This window comes from Heteronotia binoei, chromosome 11 (genome assembly GCF_032191835.1).
Source record: "Heteronotia binoei isolate CCM8104 ecotype False Entrance Well chromosome 11, APGP_CSIRO_Hbin_v1, whole genome shotgun sequence".
Lineage (NCBI taxonomy): Eukaryota > Metazoa > Chordata > Lepidosauria > Squamata > Gekkonidae > Heteronotia > Heteronotia binoei.
In genome coordinates this window covers 65,637,282-65,655,296 of record NC_083233.1, presented here as the reverse complement: position 1 = coordinate 65,655,296, position 18,015 = coordinate 65,637,282, and the positions used below count along the sequence as shown (strand labels likewise).

Sequence of the window (18,015 nt, the reverse complement as noted above, 5' to 3'; positions counted from 1 at the left end):
TCCAGATCAGACCCACATGGCCAAGACATCCAACTTCCTGAAGGATGTTCCTGGAACACATCTGCACAAAGGCCATGTGGACAGCATATGAAAACAATAAAAATTAAAAAGAAAAGCAGGGCTTTTTTTTGTAGCAGGAACTCCTTTGCATATTAGGGCACACTCCCCTGATGTAGCCAATCCTCTTGGAGATTACAGTAGACCTTGTACTAAGAGCACCTGTAATAAGAGACCTGTAAGCTCTTGAAGGATTCCAATGTTCCCTCTAAGCTGCAGAGTCTTGTGAGCAAAAATTCTACTTTATGAGCTACTGGTATTAAAGTTGTGAGCTACTGGCATTAAAGTTGTGAGCTACTGCATAAATTAGTCTGCTCTGAGGCTATTTTTCCTGAGCTAAGACAAAAATGTGTGAGCTGGAGGCTAAAAATCTGTGAACTAGCTCACGCTAACTCAGCTTAGAGGGAACACTAGCTACAACCGGGGTGTATTGCCTAATATACAAAGGAGTTCCTGCTACAAAAAAAAAAAGCCCTGAAAAAGTGGATATCTGTACATCCCAACTTCTAAAAAATGGAAGCTTGAATATCATTGTAATAGCATAGCAGTTTAGCTATTTCTTTTCTTTGGTGGGGGGAGCTAAAAGCACAAAAAAGCCCTCCAGTGGTAGGAGGCAACACAGCAGCTCTGGAGGCAAGGAAAGCACAGAGAAAACTTCTGTGTGGATGCTCCACCACTTCTGTGTGGATGCTCCAGCTACATGGCGAATTGTCTCTGTGTACAAGCTCAAGTAGCAGAGATAGCTATAAATGTTTCAAATCCATTAATAATAATAAGAGGATGAGGAAGAAGAGGACGAGGTGGTGGTGGTGGTACTGAAGAGGAAAAAGGAATCGAATTTGTGCAGCCCACCATAGAAATCAATTTGGAAAGCCGTCAATGAGGCCACCAACTTGCAAATCAAGAATTCTAGGACAAGAGTAAAGCTGCCCGATTGAAAGGTTTTTAACAAACAGGAAGAAGTGCGGGTGAAAAGGGTTAGTTATTGATCGTTTCTTCTACCAAACTAAAAGAACAATCCACATTTGATTCACGCTGCAACTCTTCCCTCTGGAAAGTTAAATACAACTGTTCAAACCAGACAAACCTACAAGGGGAAAAATACACTCTGCAGGCAAGTCTCTTTCAAATCTTATAACCCCTGTGTGACATTTGGTAGTTTTTCAGAGCCAAATCAAACCTTGATCTTTCCTCGCTCCCAGAAAAAGACTGAAACGGCTTAGAACTCAGCTTTGTTTCCCAGTGGTTCAAAGCAATTCTCCTTTCATGCAGGCCCTAGGATGTTCCACGTGTAGGGCGTCTCAGCTATAAAACACCATATGGAATTGAAAACATTCCATGTGCACATACAGGGCTTAGTCTGACTCTGGACCTCCCCAAATGCATTGAAGGTTTTTCTTGAAACCCCTTCCCCCCTTCTCTCCCTATTAATACTGGTAAATTCTCCACTTTCCTGAGCTCTAAGGAATCCAAGGACAGCAATGGGGGAGGGGTGTTGCTTTTCTTTGGACAAGATTTGCAGCATCATTTCCCAATCAGTTTTTAAATCACAATTCTCTAAACAGAGATAATAGTAACCACAGCAGCAGAAAGCAAAACTTCCAGCTCCCTAAGAGCAGAACCTTTCACCACTCATACTCTGCCCCTGAAAATGATGGATAAATAGGATAAGTGGATAGGATAAAATGATGGATAAACTCCCAGTTGAGGGCAGTGAATCCCCCAGTTCGGATGCCCTCCGCCCTGCCTCAGAGTTATCAGAAAGTGGGGAGGGGGAGGGAAATGTCTGCTGAGCAATTATACCCTATGGAGAATCAATCTGTATTTTGGGCTCTGGGGGAGCTGTGTTTTGAGGTAGAGGCACCAAATTTTCAGCATAGCATCTAGTGCCTCTCCTCAAAATGCCCCTCAAGTTACAAAAAGATTGGACCAGGAGGTCCAATTCTACGAGCCTCACAAGAAGGTGCTCCTATCCTATTATTTCCAGTGAAGGGAAGGCATTTAAAAGGAATGTGGTTCCTTTAAATGAGATGACCAGAACTCCCTTTGAAGTTTAATCGTGGTTGTCACAACTTTGCTCCTGGCTCCACCCCCAAAGTCTCCTGGCTGCAACCCCAAAGTCCCCAGATGTTTCTTGAGTTGGACGTGGCAACCCTAATAGTACAAAAGTTCGAAATGCCCAACCATTTTGTGTTTTCCCTTGGGTCTCAGGCTCAAAGCATTGACTATGAGATTTCTGTAATTAATGTCAATAAATAAAAAGCAGGTTTGCAACTTACAGATGCACACCTGAACAGCATACTCAAAATTGCTACAGCATAGACATCGTCTCCAGATTTTAATGCAATTAAATTCAGAGCAAGAGGTGTCAGTTATCAGAAACTGTTAAATAAACAAAATATTGCAAAAGTGCTAATCTTTGAAGAATGTTTTACATTTTAAAAACTAGCTGGACAAAAAAAGCCAAACCCTCCCCTTGTTGTTCTTTCCACAAGTATAGATGGCTTTAGACAGATTCATGGAGGAGTGTTCCATCAAAGGCTACTTAAAACAGATAAAAGGAAGTACTTCTTCACCCAAAGGGTGATTAACACATGAATTCACTGCCACAAGCGGTGGTGGTGGCTACATGCATAGATGGCTTCAAGAGGAGATTGGATAAACATATGGAGCAGAGGTCCATTAGTGGTTATAAGCCACAGAGTGTGGAACTCTCTGTCTAGGGCAGTGATGCTCTATATTCTTTGCGCTGGGGGGGGGGGGGGGCAACAATGGAAAGGTTTTTAGTGTCCTGGCCCCACTAGTGGACCTCCTGATGGCACCTGGTTTATTTGGCCACTGTATGACAGAGTGTTGGATGGGATGGGTCATTGTCCTGATCCAACGTGGCTCCTCTTATGTTCTTATTTGTCATGGTAACTGAACCTTCATATACAGAGGCATGAAACTTCTGAATACCAATTCTGAAGGGCAGACAGCATCAGGGGAAGGCATTGGCCCCTGTGTCCTGTTTGTTGGCCCTCTGGGGCAAATGGTTGGTTGCTGTGGAAAACGGGTGCTGGCAGGCCATTTTTTGTAGCAGGAATTCCTTTGCATATTAGGCCACACACCCCTGATGTGTGTGGCCTAATATGCAGAGTTTACAAAGCCTACTGTAAGCTCCAGGAGGACTGGCTATCTCCAGGGGTGTGGCCTAATATGCAAAGGAGTTCCTGTTACAAAGAAAGCTCTGGGTGCTGGACTGGACAGACCACTGCTGCTGGCATTCAGAGGTATGCTGTTTCTGAACTTGGAAGTTCCATTTAGCCCTCATATCAAAAAGATTACGATTTTCTAATAGAATTTACTGGTACTGCAGACCATGGAACACAGTTAATCAAGTCTTCATCCCTCCCCCTGCTTCCCCCTGTTCTAATTGTGATAGAATGTATTGGCTTCAACAGTGACATACCAAAGCACCTATTTGGCTGCTCTGGCTGCATCATTTACTGTACGGATTCCACTTGCATTATTTGGTTGGTTGATCTGGCAAGGGACCTGAGTACCGCATGCTGTAATTCCAGCGCCGCTGCCAGTTGCTCTGCAGACTTAATAGCTGAAATGTCACAGACTTTATTCATCAGGCAGCATTCTTTCCTAATTGAGGGCCTTCGTTTAGGAGTTGGGATTTTTTAATACTTCACTGAGCCCGGGAGTGATCCTGGCCTTCATAGAAAAACAAAAGGCAACATTTCTCATTTGCTTCAAGAGCAGAACCAATCACATTTCCTCTCCCCTTAACCCGGTCTTGGAGGGAGAGAAGCGAAAAAAATTAACTGAAATGGCCCAGCAGTGAACTTCATGGCAAAGCTCTAAATATTAAGGAGAACCATTTTGGGTTGCAATGGGGCAAGAGCAAAGAGATTTCAAGCAAGGGAGGGGAATTCTTGGGAACAACTCTGCCAACTGCAATGGATTTCTGTTTCTCTTTCTGTCTTCAGGTACTTAAGCCTGGATGTGGCCAGAGATAATCTTACCATGGAGTTTTCCCAGTGATTCCTAGAGTTACCCTTCGTCCCTTCCAGATAGCTCTAGAAATCACCAGGAACTCTATGGTCAGAGTTTCCCATAAGCTGATGAGGACTTTTATTTTAAAATTTTGTCTCCAGGTTGACTGTGTACCACCCCCCCACCACCAGTTGACCCCAGTTTCTGTTCACTGACCAAGTGAGCATCTGCAGGCAAAGGCAGGAAGTACCTGGAGGTCTCCCACTATATGCAGGCAAATAGGAACCCTAAGTTCAGGGCAGGGAATCCGCCACTTTGACCACTGACTTGGCAGCCCTAGGATCAAGAAACCTATCAGTAGATACCATGGTACCCATGGGTACCATATTGATGATTGCACTAAACCATGTGATAGATAAATGTTATGCTACCTGCTGAGAGCATGGATGATGATGATGATGACGACGACGACGACGATGACATTGGATTTATATTTCGCCCTCCACTCAGAGTGGCTTACAATCTCCTTTATCTTCCTCCCCCACTACTGACACCCTGTGAGGTGGGTGGGACTGAGAGGACTCTCACAGCAGCTGCCCTTTCAAGGACAACCTCTGCCAGAACTATGGCTGACCCAAGGCCATTCCAGCAGGTCCAAGTGGAGGCGTGGGGAATCAAACCCAGTTCTCCCAGATAAGAGTCTGCACACTTAACCACTACACCAAACTGGCTCTCTGGGAGGACAAGTAAAATGTCTGAGGCTTTGTTTTACTCCGGGGGCCTGAGCTGCCTGTCTATTGTAGGGTTGTCAGATCTGTGCTGAAAAATATCTGGAGACTTTGGGGGTGGATCTGGGAGAGGGCAGGGTTTGAGGAGGGGAGGGGCCTCAGCATGGTACAAAGCATTAGAGTCCACCCTTCAATGCAGCCGTTCTCTCCAAGTAGCATTACATCCTCTGAATTAAGTTCGTTGACTTCAGAAGATGTAACTCTATTTAGGATTGCACAGTGAATATTGTTAGGATTGCTACTCTCATTCTCAGCCTACCTCAGGATTGTTATGAGGCTAACTCCTCAGCTCCTTTTACTGGTGAGGGAAAGACAACTGTGATAGATCATGCCTTCCAGTGCAACCATAAACAGAGTTACATGCTTTTATTTCAATTGTCTTCAATAGACTGATTAAGATTGCACAGGAAGTTAACTACATGTGCATTGGCACAAATTAATTGAAACAAAAAAGGCTTGAGATTGAATGGAGGAGGAAGGAGTGGGATGGTAGCTGGAAGAGAATTTGAGATAAACAGACCTTGCAAGCTCTCTTGAGCTTTAGGGGTAGCGTAAAATAGATCCTTAATTAACAGTGCAATTTTTTTGGAAAAGAACTCCAATCTAAACCCACTGAGATCAGTGGGCATAGACTGGAGGGGATTCTGCACAAGATTTTGTGGTACTGTCTGCTAGAACAGCAACCACCACGTCTTCAATTTCCCCCTAGCCCAGGGGTGGCCGAACTGTGGCTCGGGAGCCTCATGTTGCTCTTTCACAATTATTGTGTGGCTCTTGAAGCCCCCACTGCCCTGTCAGCTGGCTTGCAGAAGGCATTTCTCTCTTTAAATCATTTCTCCAACCCAAGCCAGACAGCAGCTTGGAGAATACATTTAAAGTTCCACCTTTTCCTCTCCCCCATTTATTTGCCTTCCTTCCAGCTCTGATGTTCAGGTCTTGGCTCTCAAACATCTAACATTTATTCTATGTGGCTCTTACATTAAGCAAGTTTGGTCACCCCTGCCCTAACCTGACAGATTCCCATGCCCTTTCCTAGCCTAAAACTCAGAGGGCTTTCAGATATTTTTGCCATTAATTCTTATTATTCTGAATACTAACTGTGGTCACTCACATACTGCAAGATGTAATCTTAAGGACAAAAGACATTTTTCTGGGAATAAGTCCCATTAACCTCTGAATAGACCTGTTTAGGATTGACTCTGCAAGACTAGTCAATTTGGGTGACTAGCAGCAGAGTATACAATTTCCCATGAAAAGCCATAGCAAAAACCCCAGCATCTCAAATCACAAACACAGAGTTGAAAAGTTAAACTAGCATTGAATTACAAGCTGATTAAGGGAATCAGAGAAAAACCAGGTAGAGGGAGACAAGTTTTTACCCAAAGTTTAGCAAATTTGGTGCCAGACAAACTGCAGTGGGAAGGGAATTTCAGGATCAAGGTGACACCACAAAAAAATCCCTGTTTCTGGTTGCTAGATACTAATGGGCAGATTCATGTGGGTGTAGGCGATCCTTAAAAATTCTCAAGCTAAATTATTTAAAGGTGAGAGCCAGAACTTAAGAGTGGTACCCACACATGAACTGACTGTCAATGTAATAATTTTAACTTTAAAAGGTAAAGGTAGTCCCCTGTGCATGCACCAGTCTTTTCTGACTCTGGGGGTAATGGTCGCATCATGGCGTTTTCACAGCAGACTTTTAATGGGGTGGTTTGCCACTGCCTTCCCCAGTCATCTACACATCACCCCCAGCAAACCGGGTACTCATTTTACCAACCTTGGAAGAATGGAAGGCTGAGTCAACCTTGAGCCAGCTACCTGAACCCAGCTTCCATTGGGATCGAACTCAGGTCGTGAGCAGAGAGCTCATACTGCAGTACTGCAGCTTACCACTTTGCACCATGGGGCTGGATATAAAATAACAATACTTACATCACTTTTAGAGTTTTTGAAGAACTTTTTGCTTTTTAAACAAATTGCCTTCAAACTGTGCTTTAAACTCATCTTTACCATTCTACTGTTATTACTTTATCATTGGATTTCACTGCTCCCATTTATTATTGTTATAGCAATGTTTGATTGGCTTCCAAACTTTTGTGTGTGTTTGTGCCTTGAAGCAATAAACAAACAAATCCCTTTGTGACCATCCTTAGAACATTGCAAAGAAGGTCTTTTAATTTGTAATCTCTGTATTCCAAAGGAAGAACTGAGGCTGTGAAAGATGTTAGTCTACAGTGGCCTGAGACCACTTTCCTAAGCCCCATCTAATAGACTGCTTATGATTGCAGCACCACTAGTGAATTCACGACAGAGGTGAGATTTGAATTGAGAATTCCCTCTTTGTACCTCAACCACTCCTTCTCAGAAATTCAGACTTCCAACCTCACAGGAAGTAAAGTCAGACATATGGTTCAAGCAGATTTTTTACAAATTATACTAAGGATTGTCAAATGGGAGACAGATGGGGTGTATATGTGATAAGCTTTTAAAAATATTCTTTCCTATACCCAACTTCTGTCATTCCCTCCCCCCTGAACTCTATCAAAAGCCATATAGGAAGGCTGATCAGAGTCTGCACATGCTATTTCAGGCAATTTAAATTTACAAATACAATCTTGTAATTTCACCATGTCCTGCCAGCAAGTTTGGGATTTTAATTTACTACCCCTTCATCATAACTTCTCATTAAGAAACCCGAAACCCTCCATTTTATAAATTTACCTGCTAGCAGCAGGGTGAGAACAATTTTCCTATAACTGGTCTTTGTCCAGAAGCGGCCAATGAGAACATGCTAAGTCACGGCTTTAAAAAAAAAAAATCCAAACCACAGAACAGAATACAAACATCTTTCAAAGGTCAGAACACAGAGCCGCATCAAACACACGAGGATCATATGTTCCTCCTGTTTATAATTCCAAGACTGCACAAATCGTTTGCACATCTGAAAGTCATCTCGCTTTGGCCTACGTCACTGAATTCTTATGCAATCCGTCAATTTCATTCAACCCTTTATTTAATTGGCTGTTAATTATTCTGCTGATAAAACAGAACTCAGCAGTGTTACTCATTTACTTTAGCAACCATTCATTTATAAACGGAATCTTGCTATTTGTCTGTCACTGTGCCATTACTCTACTGATTGCTACCAGTATGTTTGCAATAAGGAAAACATGATTCTAAGCCAAATTAAAACTATACTAAAGCTCTAATCATATACACATAAGCACCATTGAACTCATTGGGGCTTACCTCTGAGTAAACATGCACAGGATTAAGCTGTAATCTCCTGAAGTCCCCGGAGCTCATTAGGTCAAACAGCCCAATCTTTTCCATGTTTACTCAAAAACCAAGGGAGACAGAAAGCTGATTCCCTACAGGAATACACTAAATGCTTTATCTATTGCATACAGGTGGTGGCATACGTAGTTTCCCCCTCTTCCATTTTAATTCCCACAGCAACCTTGTAAGGTACGTTAGGCTGAGAGAGACAGAGAGAAAGCAAGAGTGATTGGCCAGAGGTCACCCAATGAAATTCACAGCTGAATGGAGGATTGCAACACTCAAGCCACTGTTGGTTCAGGCCAGATATGGTAACATGTGGCCATTAGATTAGGTAGCTTTAAAATGAGATTAGGCGAATTTGTGGACAATATGGTTATCCATAGCCACGATGGCTGAATATCGAGTGCAGTCATAGTGGCTTTGTAGGGGCAAAACCAGGGAAAAGCTGTTGTTTCCAAGTCCTCTTTAGTGGTTTCCAGGTGACATTTGGTGAAGGGGCAGGTTTTCCATACAAGTCCCATCCAGGTCTGCCATACACTGTCATGTCTCACCTCCCGCCCTGGACCCCATTTCCTGCTATTGCTTGATAGACTAGCAAGCAAAAATACTGCTCCTCAGCATTGCACCAACAGGCAATGTAACTTCTAGTGCAAAACCAGAAGAGGTATCACCATGTCAGGGCAATGCCCTAAAGTTTTCCATGAATCCTAGAGCAGCCGCCCAATGTGATGTATTAACTTCGACCAATTCTGCACTGAGCACTTGCCTCCCTTCTGTGCAGGGCTCCTCATGGCAGCTTTTTCGTGGATTCTGCATCTCTGGAGAGGGGCTGCATGTTCTCTGCTTATTCCCACACAAACTCAAGAGCCAAGAACAAGACCAGGACAAAGGTTAATGCAGAATAAATCTTGCACTGGAAGTGAAGTTGCACATCAATACAATACTATACAATACAATAGCTATAGTCAGTATTATTTACTGCACTGCAATGTTATTTACAATGTTATTTACATCTTTGTTCATTTGAAATCTTGGTTTTTGTACTGGAAAACTCCAATAAAATGTTAATTACCAATACAATACTAAAGAGACTATCCCTGCCCTCCAAATTCTCCCATCAGGTTGCCAGGTGTGACTTGCAACACTAGGTCTAGTTGGCCAACCCTAGATTGTTAGGTCAGAGGATGTCCCTCCTCCCATTTCTATCTTTTCACAAAATGTGCAGAACAGAAATGTTCAGGAAGACATGTGTATGAAGAGCTTAGAACTGTAGTATAATGGAAGAGCTCAAGAAGACTATTTTGAGTTATGCCAATAAAGGTTTTTGGAATTGGACTATTTTGAATGGGAATAGGGTTGCAGTCACTGAACTGTACACATCACCTTCTTTTTACTGAATTGTCTCCTATATTTGTAACGAATTTTCTGCATCACAATGTGTCATGCCTTAGGTTTTTCAGTTTGCATTACTGTCTAACTCCATAATCCGAGTATTATTGCACTGTTTATTGAATGTCTTGTGGTGTCTGATTTGTTTTCTGTATTTTGAATGTGAAGAAGTGTGGATGCACACGGAAGAATTAAACTTTGTTGGTCTTAAAGGTGCCACTGGACTAATTTTGTGGTGCACCTTCTGTCTCAGTGAGAAAGAGGGGGCTATAAACAAAGTAAAATAAATAAATCAGTTTGGCCTGAACCAGTAGGATTCTTCTGATGTTCAACAAGTATTCATTGAGATACACATGCAGAGAAGGAAATTCATAGAGTGAACTTTTCTTCCCTCTTTCTTTTTCTTTCTTGTGCATGGACCTGAAAGTCATGGTGACCTCTGGTGACTGACCCCTACTGAGGGCCTGGAGGATATTCAGAGAGGTGGTTGAATAAAGCCTGCCTCACCTCCCAACTGCTGTTATTCCAAGAAGGTCTCCCATCCAAGTGCTTGCCAGAGTTGACCCTTTTTAGCTTCTGAGATCTGACAAGATCAGACTTGCCTGGTCTATCCAGGTCAAGGCCTTCCTTCCCTCAATCAAATACTAGAACTTGAGATATCCATGGCCAGTAGATGCAAAACAGACAAAAGAAAATTCTTCTTTGTACAATGAATAATGTGAGCCAGCATAGATGAGTGGTTAGAGGACTGGACTTTCTGAGACTTATCTCTACTCTCTCATGGAAGCTTTTGGGGTGAGCCTGGGCCAATCACTTTCAGCCTAACCTACCTCATAAGTTCGCTGTGGAAGAGAGGCAAACGTTCATTCGAGGACCGCATTGGGAAGAAAGCCAGAATATAAGCATCTAAATGAAATAATTATCTTCTAGAACTAATTGTTGAAAGCTGTACTTAAGATCACTAGTTCAGATGGCTTTAGGACTGGATACATCATGCCATTGTGGTGTAGTGGTTAAGAGTGTCCAGGAAACCCAGGTTCAAATTCCTGGCCAGTCTCTTATCCAAATACCCGTTTCTAGTGGGCTGCAGCAGAAGCAGACTATGGCCTTCTTGTGGTCTTTCATTTATTTATACTCTTTTTCACTAATGGGGACCCAAAGCAGCATACACCATCACTCTCTTGTCCTTCATTTTATCATCACAAAAGTCACTCTGTGAGGTAGTGGAGGCTGAGGGAGAGTAAGCGGCCATGGTCAGCTTCATGGCAGTGAGAATTTGAACCTGGGTCTTAGAGATCCTACTCAGTCACATTAACCACATCATACTGGTCTTCTAGTGGTCTGTTGTGGGAAACAGAATGCTGGACCAGACAGACTTTTCATCTGAGTCAACAGGGCTGTTCTTATGAAGGTGGAACGCAAGAACAGATACACAGTAGGATGTGAGCACTTACCTCCAAAGGCATCATGGAATACCAGGAAGCTGTTTTATACCAAGTCACACCACTGGTCCATCTAGCCCTGCATTGTCTACTCTGGATCTCCAAGGCCTTTCCTTACCCTGTTAGCTGAGATCCTTTAATGGGGATTGTCACAACTTCCAATTTAATGTATGTAATGCTGCCACAAGGAATTTAATTCCAAACACTTTATTTAACATTCCCCACTGAATTGCGCCCAAGCTCTAAGACTTCTTCATTGGACTATGTGGTCCTGAGGATGAGACTCTTATAATTTAATATCATAGGACTCCAGATTAATATAAAACTAAATAAAACTTTATAGCATATTGGTTTCAAGGTGTTTATAGCTTAATTCTTCAGTGAATAACAATAACATCTGACTGAGGTGTCACTCTTTTGCTTCACACACTCCTCATTCTCAAATCCTCCCTTTTCTTCCTAACTCAACTTTCTGACAGCTTCTGTCTCTCACACTTTTATAATACCCTGATGATATTAGGTCTTGGCTCTCTCTAGCCCCTAATATGTCCCCTAAAGTATTCTACTTTTCTTCCCTAGAATCTTAATGCCTTTCACAACACTAGTATGGGATTCTAATCAGAAGACTGCTTCTCAGACTCTGCAGACTGCTAACTAACCACAACTGACTGTTAACTGCTGTCATTCTGCTGAGAGTTCACTGCTGACTGACTTCTTTCTCTCTCTGCACATACAACAACAACAACAACAACAAATTTTATTTGTATCCCGCCCTCCCCGCCGGAGCAGGCTCAGGGCGGCTAACAACATAGTTCAGGGTTAAATTATACAAATGAATAAAATTACATTAAACATTATAAGCATTTAATTAAAATCTGGTTAAGTTTTAAAATTAAATTGATTAATTTTTTAAAAGTGCTAATGCTATGTTTACTTTTTCTGATGGCGGTTTCCTTCGCAATTTCCATTTTCATCAGCGAAAGCCAGTCTGAAGAGGAAGGTCTTGCAGGCCCTGCAGAACTGTTCTAGGTCCCGCAGGGCCCGCATTTCCTCTGGAAGTTGGTTCCATAGGCTCGGGGCTATAGAGGAGAAGGCCCGGTTACGGGTGCTTTGCAACTTCACCTCTCTCGGTCCAGGGATAGTCAGCAAGTTTTTCCCAGCTGACCTCAGTGCTCTCTGGGGTTCATATGGGGAGAGACGGTCCCTAAGGTAGACAGGTCCTCGACCATATAGGGCTTTAAAGGTAATGACCAGCACTTTGTAACGAACCCGGTATGTAACTGGCAGCCAGTGCAGTTCGCGCAGCCCAGGCTGTATGTGCTCCCATTTAGGGAGTCCCAGCAACAGTCTAGCTGCTGCGTTCTGCACCAGCTGCAGCTTCCGGGTTCGGTACAGAGGCAGCCCCATGTAGAGGGCATTACAGTAATCCAGTCTCGAGGTGACCGTTGCATGAAGCACCATTGCCAGATCTTGGCGCTCTAGGAAGGGAGCCAACTGCTTTGCCCACCTTAGATGGAAAAAGGCTGACTTGGCAGTGGCTGCAATCTGGGCCTCCATTGATAATGCAGGCTCCAGTAAAACTCCCAGGCTCTTAACCCGGTGCGCCGCTTTCAACGGCGCCCCGTCGAAGACCGGGAGAGGTATTTCCCCTCCCTGAGCGCCCCGACCCAGACAAAGGACTTCTGTCTTCGCTGGATTCAGTTTCAGCCCGCTCTTCCTCAACCAAGTTGCCAACCACATACACTTCTTAGCTCCACCCACACTCTCAGTCACCAACCAATCACATTACTCACTCATTCCCCCCTTTCTCTACTGCAACCCACCAACAATTAAAGTAACACCACACACATCTAAATTCAAATCAGTACAGGGATGATCACAGAATCTGCTAAATGCAAAGGAGGTGCTCTTCTATTAACAGGTGGGCCTCTCAAATGTGGCTAACTTTGGCTTCTCCAAGCATGTACCTTGTATAGCTTCCTTGTGAGCCTTCAACTGGCCACAGTGAGAGCCAGTCTGGTGTAGTGGTTAAGTGTGCGGACTCTTCTCTGGGAGAACCAGGTTTGATTCCCCACTCCTCCACTTGCACCTGCTGGAATGGCCTCGGGTCAGCCATAGCTTTCGTAGGAGTTGTCCTTGAAAGATCAGCTGCTGTGAGAGTTCTCTCAGCCCCACCCACCTCACAAGGTGTCTGTTGTGGGGGAGGAACATAAAGGAGATTGTGAGCCACTCTGAGATTCGGAGTGGAGGGCGGGATATAAATCTAATATCTTCTTCACACTGCATAGAAATGGTATTAATAAACTGAATGTGCCTGATCATTTGGGGACACATGCTTTTCACTCATTTACTCATTCATATTCCTCATTTCTCCCCAGTAGGGACTTAAAGCAGCCAGGTAGCCAAGGTCCAAGGTCAGCCAGTCAGTTTCCACAGCAAAAACAGAAACATACAGCTGGAAGGGACCAAAAGGACCATCTAGTAGTCCAACCCCATGCACAATGCAGGAAATTCACAACAACTACTTCCCCAAGTGATCCCTTCTCTATGCCCAGAGGGAGACGAAAAACCTCCAAGATCCCTGGGCCAATCTGGCCTGGAAGAAAATTCCTTTCTGACCCCGAAGTGGCAATCAGCATCCCCTGGGCATGTAAGAAACCATGAGAGCGAAGCACTGGCTCATCCCTTCTTGTGCTCCTTCTCTTGAACTGCCTGAGCTCACAGAATCAGCATTGCTGTCAGATGACCATCCAGCCCAGGGGTGGCCAAACTGTGGCTCGGGAGCCACATGTGGCTCTTTCACACATATTGTGTGGCTCTCAAAAACCCCACTGTCCCATCAACCAGCTCAGAGAAGGCCTTTGTTTCTTTAAATCGCCTTGCCAAGCCAAGCCAGCAGCTTGGGGAACGCATTTAAAGTTAAAGTTGCTTTCTTTCTACCTCTCCATCTCCTCCCCCATCTCTTTGCCTTCCTTCCTTCCAGCTCTCAAAGATCTGATGTTCATGTCTTGCAGCTCTCTAAGATCTGACATTTATTCTATGTGGCTCTTACGTTAAGCAAGTTTGGCCATCCCTGATCTAGCCCCTGCTGAAAAAGCTCCAAAAAAGAAGAGCCCACCTCCTCCCACAAAAGCCTGCTTCACTGAGGAACTGCTCCAGCTGTCAGGAAGTTCTTCCTAATGTTTAGCCAAAAAAATCTTAATTTCAACCCATTGGTTCTGGTCCGACCTTCTGGGGGCAACAGCAAAGTGGAGATTCAATCTCAGGTCTCCCAGAATCCAACGCTGCCCATTACACCACACCAGCAATCAGGAGGGATTTATTCACACAACTCTCCTTGACAGTGTGTGGTCACCTTTAAGGAGGAGTAGCGAAACATTGCTCCCATGATGCATCTTGGGTTGCCATTTTGTCTACTGTTAGTGCTCCTGTGACTTCTAGCAGCAGACTGCCAAAACAGAAAGGATGGAGCTGAAGCTTTGCGTTCCCCTTTATCTCGTGGAAAAGCTTCACCTTCTTGCTATCCCTACCGCATACTATGTGAAGCAGCTGTAGCTGCTAATTAGTATAATTGGGACTGTAGCAAGGAGGGAAGGGATTCGCACACAATAGTATAATGGTTTATGAAATTAAGCCTGATGAGGAGAAAACAGAGAAAACCCGCCCGCCTCTCTCCCATGACACAAGTTCTCAGGGGTCACCCAATGGAACTGATGAGTGGTAGACACAGGATAGCCAAAACAAACTCTACATCAGACATAATTCATTTGTTTCAGAGGAATAGCTGTGTTAGTCTGTTGCAGCAAGATAACACAGGAGTTGGGTAGTCTTCAAGGTGCTACCTGACTCCTGTATGATTAGTATATGGAACTCATAGCCACAAGATTTGATGATCACCAGTTTAGGTGATTTTAAAAGCAAACTAGACTAATTAATAGAAGCGATAGTGGCTGTTAGGCAGCACAGTTAAACCATGAACTTCAGAGGCAATGCACCTCTGAATACCAGATGAGGGGAGATGAAGGGAGGGGAGGTGGGCAAATGTTTCCTTAATATCTGGCTTCTGGGATTCTCGGAAGCCTGTGGTTGGCCACTCTGGGCAACAGGATACTGGACTAAATAGGTCTTCAGTTTGATTCAACAAGACTCTCCTTGCTTTCTTCAGGTTGTAACCTTAATTCAACAGCTTGGCATTTTCAGTCTGCACATAAACATTTACTTGGTGCATGACATTTGCCTTCCACAGTCTCTATAGGGAAATACCTGGAGAATTTGGGTCTGGAGCATGAGGGGGGACAGAGTTTGGGGCATAATGTCATAAAGTCCAACTTCCGAAGCCGCCTTTTCCTCCAGGTGAACTGATCTCTGTAACTTGGGAGTTCATTTGGAGTGGCAGGAGATCCTCCAGCCACTTCCTGGAGGTTGGCAGCCCTACAAAGACTACAACAAAGAACATCCCACTTTTAAGACCACTTAAAGTGATCTGAAAGAGGCCTCTTTCCTCCATCCCCCCCCCAAGTTATACAGGTCCCTCAGGTTTTTGGAACAGCAGAAAAACCTGAGGGACCTGCTTGACCAGAGGCAAAAGGGATGATGAGGGTTCTGGCCCAGACCAGTTTCCAGCTGTCATCAAGTCACTGGAAGGGGGTGCGGGCGATCAGCGGTGGGACTCAAGAGCTGCTACGGTTCCTCTGCTGTCCCTCCCCCCTGTCAATCCAGTTCCGGCACCGACCTCCGAGCGTGCGAGGCATGTTCGAGCGAAGGCAGCCCGGCTCCTCGCAACTTAATTCAAAGGCGAACGGGGGAGGGAGTGCACATTACAGATCAAAAGGGGGGGGGGGTACACGCGCGCGCACCAAGCCTTGCAAGACTCCCCCCCCCAAAAAAAATAAAAGGCAAGTGGGGGGGGAGAGAACTCGACGGGAAAGCTGTTCTCTTCTCCCCCCCCCCCAGCAAATTATAAACAACCCCCTCTCTCCGTGACATGAAAGCCTTGTCGCCACCTCCCACTTTCCACCTCCCCTCTTTAAAACACATGGGCGCAATTTGCAAATCAAAGCGTTTCTTTCCTTCTCCGCAGCCCACCGCCGCCAACCCCCTGGAAAAACAAAAACAGCCTGGCATGTCTGGACACGCCAAAAGCAACCAAATCCCATCCCCCTTCCCCGCTCCTCATTTTTATATACATATACATATATATTTCCACGCGCAAGCCAGGCAGGCAGGTATGGCTACTATCCCTCAACCCCCCGCCGGGAGTTGGGCAGGAGGGTCCCCCCAGGAAGCAGAAACCTGGGCTGGGAGGACACTCGCCCGGCTTACCTTTCCTTCTGCCCCCCAGAAGCAGAAAGCAGCTGTCAACAGATGGAGCCAGCCGGGTCTCCTGGCCAACGGGAGAGTTTTGTCCATGCTCGGCGGGAGGGGGGGGCGGTGTTGTTGTCGCTCCTGCGGCTCCCGGACTTTTTCTTCTCCTCCCAGGCTGGGTGTTTTTGTGCGTTGGCAAAGGGGGAGCGAAGGCAGCTGTTGCCAATATCTTCCTCGCCCCCGAGTCTGGTCCTCTCCTCTCCTTCGCCTTCCTTTTCCTCTCCCTTTCCCTCCTCCTCCTCCTCTTTCACTCACTCACTCCTCCTGCTCTCCGTCCCCCCCATCCTATTTCTCGGCGCTCCCCCCCCCCGCCTTCCCGTGGATCACCTGCTCCAGAGGGGATGGAGAAGCAAGCAGCAAAAAGGGGAGGGGGGTCGGGTCCGTGTCAGTCTTCAGCCTGCCCCCCCCCCCCCCCGAAGCTTCCTGCAACAGGAGGACTGGGCTAGGGGAGAAATGAATGCCATTGGGGATTTGTTCGGAGCAAAACTGGAGTCCAGACGCACCTTAAGGACCCAAGGCTGGCTCTGCCACTAGGCAATTGCCTAGGGCGCCGACTTTCTGGGGGCAACAAATTGGGCACTCCCATGTGACTCAGTGATGTTATCAGTGCTGGGGAAGGGGGAGGGGGCAGAAGTTAGCCTTTCCTAGGGTGTCAAATGGTGTAGGGCCGGCCCGGAGGACCAACTAGATTTCTGGGGACAAGAGTCAAAGTTCCCTTGGGCAGACACAACCAGGAAGGGAGATACTGCAGCCCTGCTTTCCCCTCCTCCCACCTTCTCATTGGGACAGCAGGTCTCCCCAGTCTCTCCATTTTGACTTGCTATCAACCAAGGGAGCTTTGACTCTCTGAAGCTACCACCCTAGTTGAAGAAGAAGAATTGCAGATTTATACCCCGCCCTTCTCTCTGAATCAGAGACTCAGAGTGGTTTACAATCTCCTATATCTTCTCCCTCCACAACAGACACCCTGTGAGGTGGGTGGGGCTGAGAGGGCTCTCACAGCAGCTGCCCTTTCAAGGACAACCTCTGCCAGAGCTATGGCTAACCCAAGGCCATTCCAGCAGGTGCAAATGGAGGAGTGGGGACTCAAACCCGGTTCTCCCAGATAAGAGTCCATGCACTTAACCACTACACCAAACTGGCTCTCCCAGTTGGTCTTTTAAGGTGCTGCTACTGGACTCCAATCTTGCTCTTCTACTGCAAGGTTATCCACCAGAAACCATTTGTGTTTTGGTGACCTTACAAGCGGATTGGATAGCCCGGGCTAGCCCAGTGTGGTTCGATCTAGGAAGTTAAGCAGGGTCAGCCCTGGTCAGTAGGTGGATGGGAAACCACCAAGGAATACTAGGATTGTGATGTGGAGGCAGGTAAGGGCACCTGAACCTCTCTTCCCTTGAAAAAACTTACAATTTGGTGGCACTTCCTGCCAGGCCTACTGGAGAAGCCCCGTACTGCCACCAACTTGGAATGTTCCCAGTGTATGTTGAACTGCAGTGTATTAGTAGCTGTACAGAAGCAGTATGATTTTGACAACGGTACCCAGAGATAATGGAGTGGAAACTAGGGGGCGGCTACTGAAAGGATGTGAACACTGGAAACTGATTTATCCCATGTCAGAACTTAGAACTCAGTCTCTGATAAAGCAACAAACTGTCCTTTGGGATCTAGAGTAGAAAAAGGGCCTTTTCCAGCTATCTGCCTAAGGT

At 45.5% G+C, this 18,015-nt stretch overlaps 1 protein-coding gene across 2 annotated transcripts in view; it reads right to left on the bottom strand.

Moving 5' to 3' along the window:
- LOC132579290 (uncharacterized) overlaps window positions 1–16,840 on the bottom strand; it is a 71,418-nt gene extending 54,578 nt beyond the window's left edge. For both annotated transcript variants that reach the window (XM_060249561.1, XM_060249562.1), the window contains exon 1: window positions 16,268–16,840. In XM_060249561.1, coding sequence (XP_060105544.1) covers window positions 16,268–16,354 — 87 coding nt within the window. In that variant the 5' untranslated portion in view covers window positions 16,355–16,840. The remainder of the gene's footprint in view (window positions 1–16,267) is intronic.
- Window positions 16,841–18,015: the final 1,175 nt, after the last annotated feature.